Source organism: Camelus dromedarius, chromosome 2 (assembly GCF_036321535.1).
Source record: "Camelus dromedarius isolate mCamDro1 chromosome 2, mCamDro1.pat, whole genome shotgun sequence".
Classification (NCBI taxonomy): domain Eukaryota; kingdom Metazoa; phylum Chordata; class Mammalia; order Artiodactyla; family Camelidae; genus Camelus; species Camelus dromedarius.
In genome coordinates this window covers 65,558,541-65,575,723 of record NC_087437.1, presented here as the reverse complement: position 1 = coordinate 65,575,723, position 17,183 = coordinate 65,558,541, and the positions used below count along the sequence as shown (strand labels likewise).

At 32.7% G+C, this 17,183-nt stretch overlaps 1 protein-coding gene across 6 annotated transcripts in view; it reads left to right on the top strand.

The window, feature by feature from the left end:
- STXBP5L (syntaxin binding protein 5L) overlaps nt 1-17,183 on the top strand; it is a 290,279-nt gene that overhangs the window by 87,615 nt on the left and 185,481 nt on the right. For all 6 annotated transcript variants that reach the window (XM_064494778.1, XM_031455025.2, XM_031455017.2 and 3 more), the window contains one exon: nt 12,230-12,364. In XM_064494778.1, coding sequence (XP_064350848.1) covers nt 12,230-12,364 — 135 coding nt within the window. The remainder of the gene's footprint in view (nt 1-12,229; nt 12,365-17,183) is intronic.

The following is a 17,183-nucleotide window of genomic DNA, read 5'->3' as shown; positions in this document are numbered from 1 at the left end:
CTGACCCTGTGGCAACCACAAGTTTGTATTCTATGTCTATGAGTCTGTTTCTGTTTTGTATTTATGTTTTGGGTTTGTTTTTTTTTTTAGATTCCACATATGAGTGATCTCGTATGGTATTTTTTTTTCTCTTTCTGGCTTACTTCACTTAGAATGACATTTTCCAGGGACATCCATGTTGCTGCAAATGGCGTTATGTTGTTGGTTTTTATGGCTGAATAGTATTCCATTGTATAAATATACCACCTCTTCTTTATCCTGTCATCTGTTGATGGACACTTAGGCTGTTTCCATGACTTGGCTATTGTAAATAGTGCTGCTATGAACATTGGGGTGCAGGTGTCATTTTGAAGTAGGGTTCCTTCTGGATATCATAAGCCCAGGAGCAGGATTCTTGGGTCATATGGTAAGTCTATTCCTAGTCTTTTGAGGAATCTCCATACTGTTTTCCACAGTGGCTGCACCAAACTACATTCCCACCAGCAGTGCAGGAGGGTTTGCTTTTCTCCACAGCCTCTCCAGCATTTGTCATTTGTGGACTTTTGAATGATGGCCACTCTGACTGGTGTGAGGTGATACCTCATTGTAGTTTTGATTTGCATTTCTCTGATAATTAGTAATATTTAGCATTTTTTCATGTGCCTATTGATCAGTTGCATTTCTTCCTTGGAGAATTGCTTGTTTAGGTCTTTTGCCCATTTTTGGATTGGGTTGTTTGTTTTTTTCTTATTAAGTCATATAAGCTGCTTATATATTCTGGAGATCAAGCCTTTGTCAGTTTCATTTGCAAAAATTTTCTCCCATTCTGTAGGCTGTCTTTTTGTTTTACTCATGGTTTCCTTTGCTGTGTTGAAGCTTGTAAGTTTCATTAGGTCCTATTTGTTTATTATCATACTTTATTTGGATTTTAATCTCTAAATGTTTGAGGATTTTTCCAGCTATATTTCTACATTTGATTTCTAGTTTAATTTCATCATGTTTTGAGAATGCACTTTGTATAATTCCTATTATTAGAATTTGTTAAGGTGTGTTTTATACTGGAATGTGTTTATCTTAGTGAATATTTCATGTGAGCCTGATCAGCATATTTATTACTGTTTTTAGTTGGAGTAATCTATAAATGTTGATTAGATCAAGTCGATTGATGCTACTGTTCTGGTCACCTATCTTCTAGGTGATTTTCTGCCTGGGTGTTGGAGTCTCCAACTATATTAATTGATTCTTCTTTTTAATGTAAATTTCTATTATTTTTTCTCATGTAATTTAATTTCTATTGTTAGGTATAATTTCTTAATATACATTGAGAACTGTTAAGTCTTCTTGGAGAATTGACCTTTTATTATTATTTTTTGCCCTTCCTAATCACTGATGATACTTATTGTTCTAATGTCTGCTGTGTCTGAAGTTAATATAGCTCCTTTAACTTTATTTTGATTAGTGTTGTCATGGTATATCTTTCCCCTCCTGTTTCACTTTTAACTTGTTGGTGTCAATACTTTGTTTAGTGAAATATAGTTGACTTACAATGTTGTATTAGTTTCAGGTATACAGCATTGTAAATTGATATATAAAGATTACACTCTATACAAAGTTATTATAAAGTAATGATTACATTTCCTGTATTATACATTACATCCTTGTATCTTTCTTTATTTTCTACCTAATAATATGTACTTCTTAATTCCTTTCAGCTGTTTTGCCCCTCCCCCACTCTACTCCCCCTGGGAATCACTGGTTTATCTATCTGTGAGTCTGTTTCTGTTTTGTTATATTGGTTCATTTGTTTTGTTTTTTAGTTCCACATATAAGTGAAAACATACAATATTTGTCTTTCTCTGTCTGACTTAGTTCACTAAGTACGATACTGTTCAAGTCCATCCATGTTGTCACAAATGGCAAAATTTCATTCTTTTTTTTTATAGCTAAGTCATAGCAGAGTGTATATATCTCCCACATCTTTGTCCATTGATCTGTTGATGTACACTTAGGTTGCTTCCATATCTTGGCTATTGTAAATAATTTTGCTGTGAACATTGGGGTGCATGTATCTTTTTGAATTAGTGTTTTCATTTTCTTTGGTTAAATACCCAGGAGTGGAATACTGTGTCAGTATTTTTAAGAGTTTTTGTTTAGATAACACACAGTTGGTTATTTTTCTTATCCACTTTGAAAATCTCTATTAATTTGTCACATGTGAAGTAATTTTTGAATAGTTGAATTAATATCTACCACATTTATAACTATTTCCTATACATTACTTATCCTTTATTTCCTTTCTTCCCCATTTCCTACCTTCTTTGGTTTTAATTAGGTATTTTACATGATTTCATTGTCTCTCTCCTAGCAGATCAGTTACACTTTTTTAAAAGATTTTTAGTGGTTTCTTTGTAAATGTAATATGCATTCACAATTAATGTAAGTCTACTTTCAAATAACATATACTAAGGACACTACCAAGCTGTAAGTGAAGGAATGAAAAAGATATTTCAAGTAAATGGAGACCAAAAAACTCAGGGGTAGATATACCTGTATCAGCAAAATATACTGTAAGTCAAACACTGTAACAGGAGACAAAGAATTAATTATTTAATGATGAAGGGGTCAGTTATCAAGAGTGTATAATGATTGTAAACATATGCATACCAAATTTTGGAGCACCTAAATATATTAAGCAATTGTTAGCAGATATGGAGGGAGAAATAGACAGCAATGCAGTAATAGTAGGGGACTTAAGTATCCACTTTGAGCAATGGATAAACCATCTAGACAGAAGATTAATGTGCAAACAATGAATCTCAATGACATGTTAGACCAAACGGATCTAACAGACATACACAGAATATTCCATTTAACAGAAGCAGAATACATATTCTTCTCAAGTGCACATGGAACATACATACTTCAGGATTAGCAACTTTAAGAAGATTGAAATTATAACAAGTATCTTTTCTGAACACAACAGTATGAAACTAAAAATCAATAACAGAGGTAAAGCTGCAAAATTCACAATGTGGATATTAAATAACATAATCTTGGACAACCAGTGGGTCAAAGAAGAAAATCAATAGAGAAGTCAAGAAATATCATGAAACAAATGAAATTGGAGACACAATGTATCAAAACCTATGGGAGTCTGCAAAACCAGTTCTAAGAGGGAAGTTTATAGTGATAAATGCCTACATTACAAAACAAGACAGACCTCAGTAACTTCACTTTACACTTTAAGGTGCTAGAAATAAAGGAAAAACTAAATCAAAGTTAGCAGAATGAAGGAAATAACAAAGATAATAGAAGAAATAAATGAAATAGAGGCCAGAAAAACAATAGAAAAGATTAATGAAACTAAGAGCTGGTTCTTTGAAAAGATAAACAAAATAGATAAATATTTAGCTAAATTAACTAAGATGAGAAGAGACAGGACTCAAGTATATAAAATCAGTATTGAAAGAGGAAACATCATAACTGATAGCACAAAAATACAAAGGATTATGAGAGACTACTACCAATTAAGTATGTGCTAAAAAACTGGATAATCTAGAAGAAATGGATATATTCCTGCAAACATCTGACTTACCAAGACTGAATAATGAAGAAATAGAAAATCTAAACAGAATAATAATGAGTAAGGAGACTAAATTGTAGTCTATATTTTGTGGATGCTAGAAAAGAATTTCTATTTTGCTGTTGTTTGGCAGATTATTCTATAAATATTGATTAGTTCCTGTTGGTTGATGGTTGTGTTGAGTTCTTTTGTATCCTTACTGATTTGCTAGAGACACGTGTTGAAATCTCCTAATAGAATCATGGATTCTTTTTTCCTTTTTTCAGTTTTACCTGTTTTTGCTTCATGTAATTTGCAACCTGTTGTTTGGTGCATGCACATTTAGGATTGCTGTGTCTTCTTGGTGGGTTGACCTTTTTATATTTACAAAATGTCCCTCTCTGGTCATTCCCTTACCTCTGAAGTCTTTTTAAATTTGATATTAATATAAAACCTCTTCTGCTTTCTTTTGATTCATGTTTGCATGATATATCTTTGTCCTTCCTTTTACTTTGAGCCTACCTATGTCAATAGAATTGAGGAGAGTTTCTTGAAGATAGTATAGTTGGGTCTTTTTTTTTTAAATTCACCCCATGAATCTGTATTTTAATTGATGTTTATATTTTCTGTCATTATTGATATCTTAGGACTTAAGATATTTTATTTTTTGTTGCATGCTTATCTCTCTATTTTTCACTTACCTGGTATTTTTTTTCTTGCCTTCCTGTTTTTTTATTGAAGAAGGTTTTTTAGAATTCCATTTTGCTTTAATCTTTATTTTTCAGTGTCTTTTTATATCACTTTACTTCTTTAGAGGTTGCTGTAGACATTTCATTATATATAAACAACTTACCATAGTCTGTAGTTATTGCATTTTCCCAGTTTGAATGAAATATAGAGACCCTTTTTCCTTCATTTCCCTTTACTTCCCTCATTTATAATAAATTTTCCTCTATTTTTAGTATCAAATCAGACTGTGTTATAATTTTTCCTTCAACTATCAAACAAAATTTAGAAAATTCAAAAGGAGAAGGAAAACATATTATATTTACCCATACTTTTATTCTCTGTTGTTTTTTCTTCACATTTGATCTTCAAAAATTCCTCCTTATGTCATTCCTTTTTGTTTAGTGAACTCCCTTTAACCATTCTTTTAGAGTTGGACTTTTAGTGACAAGTTCTTAGTTTTCCTTCATCTGATAAATATAGGAATATTTTAGATGTGTATAGATTTCTAGGTTAACAGTTCCTTTCTTTAAGCCCTTGAGTAGTGTTCTACTTCCTTTTGGCCCCCTATTTTCTGATGAGAAATTTGCTGACATTGGAATTTTTTGCCTTGTGGTTAAAATGTTGTTTCTCTCTACCTTCAAGATTTCTTTTTTAGTTTTCAGATGTTTGGCTATGATTTGTCTTGGTTATATTTCTTTGGGTTTATCCTTTTGGCCTTTTTTTTCAGCTTCTTGAATCTTTTGTTTTGCTTTTTGACAATTTTGGGAAGTTTTTAAACATTTTTTTTTTAACTACTATTTCAGTTCTATCTTTTTTCTTTTTCTTCTGGTACACTGAGAACATGATTGTTAGATCTTTTGTTTTTGTCCCACAGGTTTCTGAGTCTCTGATTTTTTTTTTTACATTAATTTTCAGTCTGTTTTACAGATTGGATAATTTATATTGTTTCATATTTGAGTTCACTGACTCTTGTCTCCTCCATTCTGCTATTGAGCTTACCCATAGGTTTTTAATATTTTTATACTTTTCAGTGGTAAAATTTGCATTTGTTTTTTTTTTAATCTTGTCTTTCTTTGCTGAGACTTTCTATTTTTTTCATTTCATTTTACTCATAATTTATTCCATTTTTATGTAGCTTCTTTTAAATATTTATCAGGAAACTCTAACATCTGTATCATCTTGGTATTGGTATATATTTTTTTTCATTCAAATTGAGATTTTTCTGTTTCTTGATATGAGTGATTTTTACATCCAAACTGAACATTTTTGGTATAATGTTATGACACCCTAGGTCTTTTTTAAACCTTCTGTTTTGGGTTGGTTGTTTTGACATTGCTTTGGCAGTGGAAGGGCAAATGTCCTCTTGTTACTAAAGGTGGGAATAGAAATTCCAGTTTCCCAGCTGGCCTTTACTAACATCTGAGATAGGGAGAGGCATTTGTTAGGTGGGGTGGGATTATGGTTCCCCATTATACTTCTACTTTTATCACCCTGACTAGATGACCTGTGACTCATTCCTGCACCCAAGTGGCCTCCACTAACTCAGTTCTCTGCTTCAAAAATTTAAATGTTCTATGAATTTTAATGAAGGTAGAAAATGTTATTTCTTTCACTGTAGGAGAATGAGAATAAACTTCTCAGAGTTGCATTTGCCAGAAATGATGATGTTATTCCCTATGGAAATGCAGAGAATATGACTTATTTTTTAAAATTTGACTTATGTTTGTTAGTTTTCCAGCTAGTTATGGATAAAAAAGTGAGTTTCTTTACTGTCTGATTAGTTAATTAAAGCCCATTAAGTCAGTGAGTGAAATTTAACTAAATTTTCACTGTCTATTTAATATTATCTCTTACACTATAATTCTAGCTTGGTACAAGTTGTCCAAAATTATCAGACTCCTTCTCTTAAAAAATGTTAATTCCTTATTTTTGCTTTTATATGGTTTGGGTTTTTCCACTAAAACTCCTAAATATCAGTCTTTGACTTAAGATGCTGAGGGAATCTTAGGGTAGCTGTCTTTTCCTTTCCCTGGCTTTTGTTGTTCTTATTATCATGATTATTATAACCATCAGTAGCTGTTTTGGGGTGACTACATAGCTTTATTCCTACTACAAGGCTTTATCTCTACTACTAACTTAGTAATTTAGGTTCTTATCCTAAAACTTGAAGAGTAAATAAGTAGCAGTCATCCAGTAGTTCATAAATCATCTGTATCAGAATCACCTAGAGAGGTGCTTCCTAAACTTTCATATGTCTGTGACTCACCTGGGGTTTCTTCATAAAATGCATTTTCCAATTCTGGGGTCAGGTTTGAGATTCTGAATTTCTACTAAGCTTCCAGGTGATGTCCATGCTGCTGGTCTGTGGACTTCATTTTAAATAGCAAGAACTGAGGATACTTGTTAAAATATCAGTCATATGTTCCATCCCACATCCATGGAGTCACAATTTGTGTGGCTGGAATCTAGGAATAATTTTAATGAGATATTTAACTATACTAAAGTTTTAAACTGTTGCTGTAATTTAGTGATTATTAACTGTGGTTGTGCATCAGATCACCCAGAAAGAGTTTTAAAACAGTATTCATAGGAATTTCCAGCCAAGATGGATGAGTGGTAGGACCACAAGCTCGCCTCTCCTCACAACTACAACAAAACCACAACTGACTGCTAGACAACCATAAAAAAAAAAGACTGGAACCTAGCAAAGAAGATCATCTTCAACTGGAAACATAAAGAGGGAAACACAGTGAGATGTTAGGAGTGGCGTACTTGCAATATAATTGGGCCCCTTACCCCACCGTGGGCAACCCATAAGCTGAAGAATAATTAAGTTGCAGAGGCCTTTCACACGAGTGAGAGTTCTAAAGCCCCACATCAGTCTCCCTACCCCAGGGTTCTGGCAGTGGGAGTGGGAAGAGACCCCAGGACGTCTCGTTTTGAAGGCCAGTGGGGCCTAGCTCCAGGAGCCCCACGGAACTGGGGGAAACAGAGACTTCATTCTCTTGGGAAGCATACACAGAATCTCGAGTGCACCAGGTCCAAAGGCAGAGGGAGTGATTTCATAGGAACTGGGCCAGGCCTGCCTGCTGGTTTTAGAGGGTCTCCTGGGGACGTAGGGGATGGCTATGGCTCACCCAGGGGCCATGAAAGCTGGTGGTGGACCTTCTGGGAGTGTTCATCTACATGAGCTTTTTTGGAGGCTGACATCTTGATTGGTCATCAGCACCAAGACCTACCGCCATACAACAGCCTGTAGAGAAGCCTCAGGCCAAACAACATATAGGGTAGGAAAACAGCCCCACCCATCAGCAGACTTCCTAAGCCACAAAGGCCTCTAGACATGACCCTACCCACCAGAGGTCCAGGACCGAGCACCCAGCAGTGTGCAGGCACTTGCTCCTCCTGCCAGGAAATCTGCATAAGCCTCTAGTCTAGCCTCATCCACCAGGGGCAGATACCAGAAATAAGAAAACAACAATCCCAAAGCTTGTGGAAGGAATCCACAAACACAGGCCAGACTCTACATTAGGACCACTGAACCCTAGCCCTTGGGTGACATGAGAGGAGTGTACTGCTGGGATGCATGTCTCCCACAGAGGGCCACCTCTCCAAGGTCGAGAAATGTAACTAACCTACCTAAAAATACAAATAGATAAACAATATGAGACGGCAGAGGAATATCTCCCAGGCCAAGGCACAAGATAAACTCCCAGAAGAAGAAATAAGTGATGAGGAGATAGGCAATTTATCTGAGGAAGAGTTTGAAATAATGACGGCGAAGATGTTCAGAGACCTCAAGAAGAGTACAGATGCACAGAGTGAAGTTTTTAGGAAAGAGTTGGAAAATATAAAGAATACCCAAACAGAGTTGAAGAGTAAAATCACTGAAATGAAAAACACACTAGAAGGAACCAAGAATAGACTAAATGAGGCAGAAGAACAGATCAATGAACTAGAAGACAGATTAGTGGACATCTACAGGCCAAAAGAAAGTGTCAAGATATATTTAAAGTGATGAAAGGGAAAAACCTACAACCAAGAATACTCTATCCAACAAGGCTCTCATTCAGATTTGTTGGAGAAATCGAAAGCTTCACAGATAAAACAAAAGCTAAAAGGATTCAGCACCACCAAACCAACTTTACAACGAATGTTAAAGGAACTTCTGTAGTCGTCAAACCATACAGTTTCAATATGTGAAGTTACATTTTCATTTATGATTATGTTGGCACTAAGTAGTATTATTTTAATTGTTATAGATTAATAAAAAATATAGAAGTGGACGATGCACAGGTATTATGTGTTCATGCCAGTTGATTGTAAAATTATGTATTGCGGTACTGTGGAACAGAACTTAAAGTTATTCAAGCAGAGGCAAGTGGTGAAAGAGAAGCACAGAATAAGTATGGACATAAATTCAAAAGAACCTATGCAGTCAGAGCCATATCCATATGGTGAAATTATTTTATTTTTGTGAAAATTTATCTGTCATGTAAATTAATATCATTTGAATTCTAGATGTATTTGTACTTGATTTGTATTTTTTTGTTCTATGTGTATGTTAAGAGCCATAAGTGTGAGGATTTTATCTTATTTCTATAAATAAGTTAAAGTTATAAAAGTAAAAAATGAGGATCAGCAAATTTTTTGAAGTTCTGTTTATTATTTAAGCTTGAGAAACATGTATTTTATTTATTTAATATGCTACATAGCATATATATCAAATTACAGAGTTATTTGATCTTTAATGGCCCAATTCAAATACAGTTTTCTATATTAGCTTTCCTTGATTTCCCTTATAGAAATTAATTCCTCCATCCTTTGAAGTCTTTATAGTAATTAACACATTTTACTTTTATTTTTCTTGTCAATTTGATTTATCTCTCCTATTAGACGTTATGTTCTTTGAAGGAAATAGAGTAGGGTGTTATAATCAAGACAGTGCTTTTTATAAAGAATGTAAAGTTGAAAAAATGGCTGATGCATGAGAGACTAAGAATGTCTTAATGATTTACTATAGATGAATGATTGTGAATGTGGATATAGGAACAATATTATTTTTCCAAGGCTCACATATAATAAAAAAATCCTTGATCTTGCAAGTGGTGGTGATAGAAATACATTATAAATGAAAATGTAACTATTAAGTACAATAAATTAAGTTCCAAAGGGTATTTGATTGGTCACTAGGGTTGTCAAATGCAGAGCACAAGTGTAATCATGCCCTCTATTTCACCTGTGTCAATCATCTTAAGTAAATCACATTGCGTTTTTTAAATTTTAAGAGTGTATTTGAGCAAAAATTTGAATTGGGCAGTGCCAACCAGAAGTGGTTAGGAGTGCTCCACAGTTAGGTGCCAGGGGCAAGACTTTTATAAGAAGACATGAAAGCAAAGCAAGGAATTATTTGATTGGCTGGAGCTTAAGTAGTTGATTTATTTGGGAAAGCCTGGTTTGCTCTTTGTGATTGGTTGTCCTTAGATTTCGATTTCTTTTTTTCCTTGCAGTTTTGTTGAGATAAATGGACATATGGCACTGTGTAAGTTTAAGGTACACAGCATAATGACTTGGCTTACATACATCATGAAATGATTATGACAGTAAGTTTAGTGACCATCCATAATTTCATATAGATACAAAATAAAAGAAAGAAATATTGACCTACAACACTATGTTAGTTCTTGGTGTACAATGTAATGATTTGGTATTTCTGTATATAATGATTACCATGATAAGTCTAGTTATCATCTGTCACCATACAAAGATATTATATTATTGACTATATTTCCTATGCTATACATTTCATCCATATGACTCATTTATTTTGTAACTGGAAGTTTGTACCTCTTAATTTCTCTCACTTATTTTACCTTCCTCCTCTCTGACAACCACTTGTTTGTTCTCTATATCCATGACTCTGTTTCTGTTTTGTTATGTTCATTTGTTTTGTTTTTTTAGATACCACATGTGAGATCATATAGCACTTGTCTTTCTGTCTGACTTATTTCACTTAGCAAAAGCTCCATCCATGTGATCACAAACAGCAAGATTTCATTCTTTTTATGTATACCACATCTTTATCCATTCATCTGTCGATGGACACTTAGGTTGTTCCCATGTCTTGGCTTCTGTGAATAATGCAGCAATGAACATGGGGTGCATCTATCTTTTCAGATTGGTGTTTTTATTGGGTTTAGTTTAAGTCTGGGATTCTTATTTGTTTAACCACTATCCAGCAGTTGGACATTGGACATAAGATGAGAGCCTTTTGTCAACAAGGATGTAGTTTCTAATCAATTAGAATGAGGAATCGAGTAGTATAGGTTCAAGGAATATTTATAAATCTGCTTGGATCACCTTCATGTATTCCATTGTGCTTGTGCATTCTGTACAGTCAGTCTGGTCTGTTTTGGAATTTTGCCTCTTGCTGAAGATCTCATTACTGAAACCTGGCAGTCCTTAGACTTTTTTTCTTAACCTGGAAAATGACTGCGTAATATTGAAGTTTGCTCCTTTTCGAACTGAACTTCTATATTTGTGTCTACTTTTATGGGATCCACATTTTTTCCTACTCTCCCTGTATTCAGAAAGGGTGATCATAAGTCCTTTTGAAAACAAATTTCCTCTTTCTACATAAATTGAATTGAAAATTGATCAATATTTATTGCCTAGAAACATGACCGTCAATTTATTTCCTGTGGAGCATTATTAAAAATCTCCTGGCAACAGCAATTCTATACTTTAGGATTAAATCAGAATTGTCCAATATCCTATATGTTACACTTTAATTAGATTACCAGTTAACTTTGTAAATATGTATGTAATAACAAGACTTCTAGTTCTTTGGATGTAGTGTGCAAGGTGCCTTCAGCAGAATACTTCTTTTGAATAGACAAAATTTGGTGTGGAGAAAGTCAATGAGCTAGATTGAAAATGTAAGTTTGACAGATTGAATATTCACTCTTATAGAAGAGGTGCAAGATGGAATCTTTTTTTTGGAGTTTGTCATTTACATTTCCTCTTTTTTTTTAATTGGTTTGTCTGCCAGGCATCAGAATTCTGTCCTGCTCTACTAACAATTAATGAGCTCCTCTTCTGAGTAAATTCTAGGAAATACTATGATTTAACACAAGTTCTGACAAGGAATAACTGTAAACTTACCCCACCTGGCTTTTTAAGAGTGGTTTAGGAGCATAAGTAGGCCAAACTAGAAAAAGTGATAATGCTGTGGATAGAAGACTCATAAATTCCCAGATTTCATATATAGGAATCATGATTGCTCTGGCTATGGAACAGGTTCCTGGAATTGATCAGAAGGCTCATTGTGAAGACGTAGGCAGAACAAAAAAAAGGGAATATTATAGTGAATCTCCAACCTTACAAGTTTTCTTTATACTACTTAAATGCCAAATATCTGAATAAAAAGTAAATAATTTATCATCTCATGTAGACAAAACTGCAGACTTTCTGAGAACTCTAGAATTTATGTTTTATATATACCTAATTTCTATTTGAAATGAATATTACTGAAAGAAATAAGCAAACAATATAGCTTGGTAGAAAGATGGTAATTTTACAACCAAACAGGAATGGATTTGAATCCCAGTTTTGCCACCTATTAGCTGTCAGTCCTAGTCAAGTAAAAGTAACAATTCTTGGCCTCAGTTTCCTCTTTGTAAAACAGAACTATATATCAGTCTTGAAGTGCTGTTTTCAGAATTAGAAATAATATATATCAATGCCCATGTTAGACACCTATTTAATAGTGTCTATTATTATCATTATGGTTTTTAATGATATACTGTTGTTATTTATCCTATAACCTCTACTAAGTGCTACTTGAGTATATAGTAAATTTTATTGTTTATATTGCTATCACTGTATAAGTGTAAGGAAAATATAATGTTGACCAGACATAAAATTTAGATACTTTAATTGTAATTTTCTTTCTTTCAGAATTACTTACTGTCATCTACCTTTCCAGAGTAAATGGCTCTATGTTGGAACAGAAAGAGGAAATACACACATTGTAAATATTGAATCTTTCATTCTTTCTGGATATGTTATCATGTGGAACAAAGCAATTGAACTGTAAGTTTGAACTTGAATACCATTTAATTTGGGTTAAATATTTCTATGGTTATGTGACATATATATCAAATTGCAGTTATTTGAAACATCTACAGCTAATTTATGATTAATTTATGATTAATTTGAAACATCTACAGCTAAAATAATTTAAAACCATAAAGACTTTAAAAAATAGATGTTGTATTATAAACATATGCTAATTTTAGACTTTCCAAATAATGTAAATAATTAAGGGTCATTATGTATGCAAATTTAATGATAAAATAGTAAGGCTTATTCTAAAAGTTATACATGGAAATCATCTTATTTTATTATAGTCAACCTTAGTATAGCCACTTTCAGTGGGAATGGCAAGTGGTTTTTGACCACAGTTAGTTTTATGTAGAAATAATCATGATTTGTTCACATATTTTTAAATGCTGGTAGCCTATTCTTCTGTTGCCTCATTAACTTATCATTTTGGGTTTCAAGAAGAAGCAATCTATTAATATCTTTTATGTTGTGATGTATACAGCTCTTTGGATTTGTGGTTGATGGCAAGTACCATTTTCACTTTGGCATTGATATTTATGTTTCTGCACATGTAAAATGTGAAATCCCTCAAATGTGAAATTTCATGGAATTCCAAGCCATCTTTTAGTATATACACAAATATTTCTTGTCAATGTGTTAATTGGAAAAACAGTTTTTCTTTAATAAATGTTTATGCTCTGTACATGTTAAGTCCTTAATAAGATACATTAGACTTGAGGCTGGCTCATTCTCTCTTACATATATGTGTATTCTAAGTTACATACTTGTTGGTCTCCAAAATTCCAACAGTCTGTTTTCATGAAACTTGACTCTGGTCTTTACAATAAATCTACTGTTCACTATTCCCAATGTTTCAGTGTACATGTATGTTACTTGATAGGGAAGGTTGTTACTAGTTATATTCTTACAATATTCCTTTTGTATTATATCCTAACAGGTTTTTTTTTTAATTAATGATAAATCTTCCTCGTTAGATTAAGAACTACTCCAGGGTAGAATCCTTTGTTCATTGCTCTCTTTTTCTTCATATTTGGCTTATTTTGGTGCTTTCCACAGAGTGGCTACTAAGTGACTAACGGCATTATTGAAACTTAGTACGATAAATAGTTACACACTACTATGGACTTACAGCTTGCATTTATATGAGTTATTTTGCTCATATATATTTTAATATTCTGTAGGTATATTTTAAAAACCATCCTATAGACAATTATGTGTCTCCAAAAAAGTTACTTTTTCAGCTATTTGGGAAAGGCTTTTTCCTCTTTAATCTTAGTTATATAAAATAATTAAATAGAGCTGAACTTAATACTTGTTTTCATAATATTCTTTTAGGATATTGATAAAGATACAAGTGAACCTTGTGATTTACTTTATTTGAGATGAAATTGTAGTGGTTTTATACAAATTTAATATTAGTACAAATAGTAATAGATTCATTATTTGTTTTCAGTTCAGTTGAATGCTGCTAAAGTCATTAAGAAGAGTTTATTATTTAAACAGATCAAAAATTTCACCACTCTTGCAGTGTTGTTTCTGTATTCATTTACTTAACAAGTCCTTTTCATAATTCAGATTAATACTACATGAACTATGGTTTATATGCTGTATGTATTTCCATAGTGCATACTTCATGATTTCAGGACTAATGAAGAGTTAAAAACGTATTTTTTTGAAAGACGGTAAAATTAGGAGATATTAAAGAAATAAAATAAGGCACTTTTATTTTTCATAATATGATCTTACACATGTGATTCAGAATGCATTCTACCACTTACATTAATCCAGTGTTTTATAGAGTTGTATGTGCCTCTGAAAATGACCTTGAAATATCCTTAAGAAATTACTAGTGGTCACTTTACCTCCTGACTATTTCTTGGTTTATTTATTTATAAGAGTGTGTTCCGTGGAAGTATAGTCCCATTGTGATAGATATAATTTTAAATGCCACTTCCAGTCTCCCAGAACAGTCTGTCTTTTAATTGCTTTCTAACTCTTGAGTACATTAGAAAATGAATGGCACTTATTAATATGTGTCAAGGATATGGGACAATAATAAAATATGTATTTAATTAAGAAGAGTCATTATTTTATAGAATTTTAAACAAAATTTAACAGTACATTTTTTAAGTATGACAGATGCAGAATAACCTTAGGAGATATTTGAGATTATTTCTATTTTAAGTTCTTGAAATACTTTTCAGTCAATGTTTGTTATTTTTTTACCTTGTTTCTATTTTTACTGAAGTTTCCTAATTGTAATTGTAGGCAATTCCCATAATTACAAAATAGTTCGTGTTCTTATAATGTATATATTGGTTATTTGGAAACTGGAAGCCGTCTTTGTGATATTTGTAGAAATGGTGATGTTTATCAAATACCTTGTAAAACAGTAGTATAAAACAAAATTGACATTAAAAAATTTTTAATGGGAAAATATATTCCAGGTTATAGCACAGAAATAGCTATTTCTGCAAGGCAGCCCTAGCTTTTTAAAAAATGTAGCCTACTTTTTCTAGGTATGATTAAAACTTAGAATTTTAGAATTAAGTCATAAGTATACAACTAACAGTTTTCAAATATATTTATTAAGCACTTTGATATGATAGATCCTGAAAACAAGTATAAACTGGGAAGACAAGGTTTCTCTCCTCTCAGGGCTTCTAGTCTGATAAAGATGAGACTAAGCGAAAAGACAATTACAGTATATTGGAAATATAATGTGGCAATTCCATAAGAAGGATACCTAATATAGACATGAGGTCTCAGAGAAGTATGAAGGAAGTTACATATATGAGATCTGAAGTGTGATTTTCATTTAGATGAGTGGTGAATTAGGGGATAGGGTTTTCCAGGAAGAGAGAATGGAAGGTTTAAAGGATAGAGTGTGAGAGTTTTGTTCCATGCACAGAAATTTTAAGTAATTTAGTTGGTTGGAAAAGCTAGCGGAAAGGATGGCAAGAGATAAAGCTGAGAAGATAATCAAGGTATTTAACATGAAAGCCCTTCAAGGTCAGTTTGAGCATTCAGACTTTATCTAAGGCCAGGAGGTCCCAGATTTGAGGGTGCTAAGCAAAGAATTGACTTGACCAAATTTAATTCAGGAAGTCTATTCTGAATGCAGGTATGGAGAAATGATTGAAAGGAGAAAAGACTATATTTTTGGTAAAAAATTACGATGGATTTAAGAGTGGAGATAAGCTGACATATTAAAGAAATACCTGGAAGATAGAAGAGGCAATACTTGGGTATTATGGGAAGTATAAGAATAATAGAGTATTACAAGTGACCCCAATGTGTTTGGCTGAGCAACTGTTTAGATAAGGTGCCATTTAGTGAAAGAATGCAGGAGATTGAGTAGGTGGGGAGTAAAATAATGAATTCAATATTAGGTATGTTGAGTTGTATGTGTTTTTAAGATACTCAAACGGAATTGGTATGGAAGAATGATAGAAAGTGGAAAATATAGATCTGAACCTAATGAAATCAGAATTTACATGGTCCTTGAAGCTATGAGAATATATGAGATTGCACATGAAGAGTGGATATAAAAGAGGCAGCAAATTTGTAGACAGTAAACCAATTTTGACTCATAGATATGTTTTGTTTGCCCATCAGAGTATTTAAATATGTTCTGAATTATTAGTTTCAAATATTTAAGAACTGATAGAGTAGAGATAAAATTTTAGATTTCCAGCTGTTCATGAAAAAAATTACTGATGAAACAATCCCAGTCCACTATTCATTCATGGCAGTCAGTAATCAACTGGAACTGACTAACAACTTTCCTTTTGTAGGTGTGTAATGTACTATCCAGTTTGGCACAGTTCTTACTCACCTATTGGAATTATTTGTTATACCTGCCTAGCTCTTGTGGGCTCTTGAATTCATGACCATATATAATAATCTAGATTGCAGTCTAGAACAGAATACAAAAGAATACCAGTATTAAGATATAGGAAGAGAAAGTCCACAAAGAAAACTATCAAGAAGCCATTGTAGTGACTGGGAAGAAGATAAATATATAGGGATATTAGAAGAATTATTGGACATTGTTTAGATGAATATTGTATGAATTTAAGTTCATTGATAATTCTATTTTAAGTAATTTTTATGGGATTTACAGAATCCATAGTCCCCAGTTGCTTTTTTATTTTTAAGTCAATTCCTAATGGCCATAAGTTTTGCAAGGAATGCTTGGTAGTTTTTGGAAGTTTAATGTTAGGGGAAAAGTCAGAAAAAATACATCACACTGTTAATGGACATATCCACGCAGTGAAATAATATGAGAGATTTTTTTCCTCTTAACTTTTGTTATCTTCTAAGTTTCGGAGTTTTTTTATTTTTACAATGAAAATATTTCTATAGTCTGAAAAAGTTATTACAAATAACTGAAGTTTAATTCTAGATTATTTTCTGAGCTTGAGTGTTTTATGGAGTCTGATAAGCTAAATGGAAGAGTCTTGCATATAGTCTAACTAGTGTTTCTCAAAGTACATTTCAGTGATTCCCCTAATATGGCCAATGAAAAAGGATTCTATAGACTAATAATTTTGGAAAATATTGAGGATTTGCAATGATGATTTGCATATTATGACTCTAAGAAGTTCTGTAAAAGAAAAAATGTTTAACTCTGTTTAATTCAGGGTTTTCTAAACTTTTTTGATATTGAACACCCTTTATATGAAACACCTTATGTATTCACTAGTTTATCATGGAGTACACTTTGATATTTGTTCTTCCAGTCAAATCCAAGAGACAGTTAAGGATTTATGGTTTGTTGTAC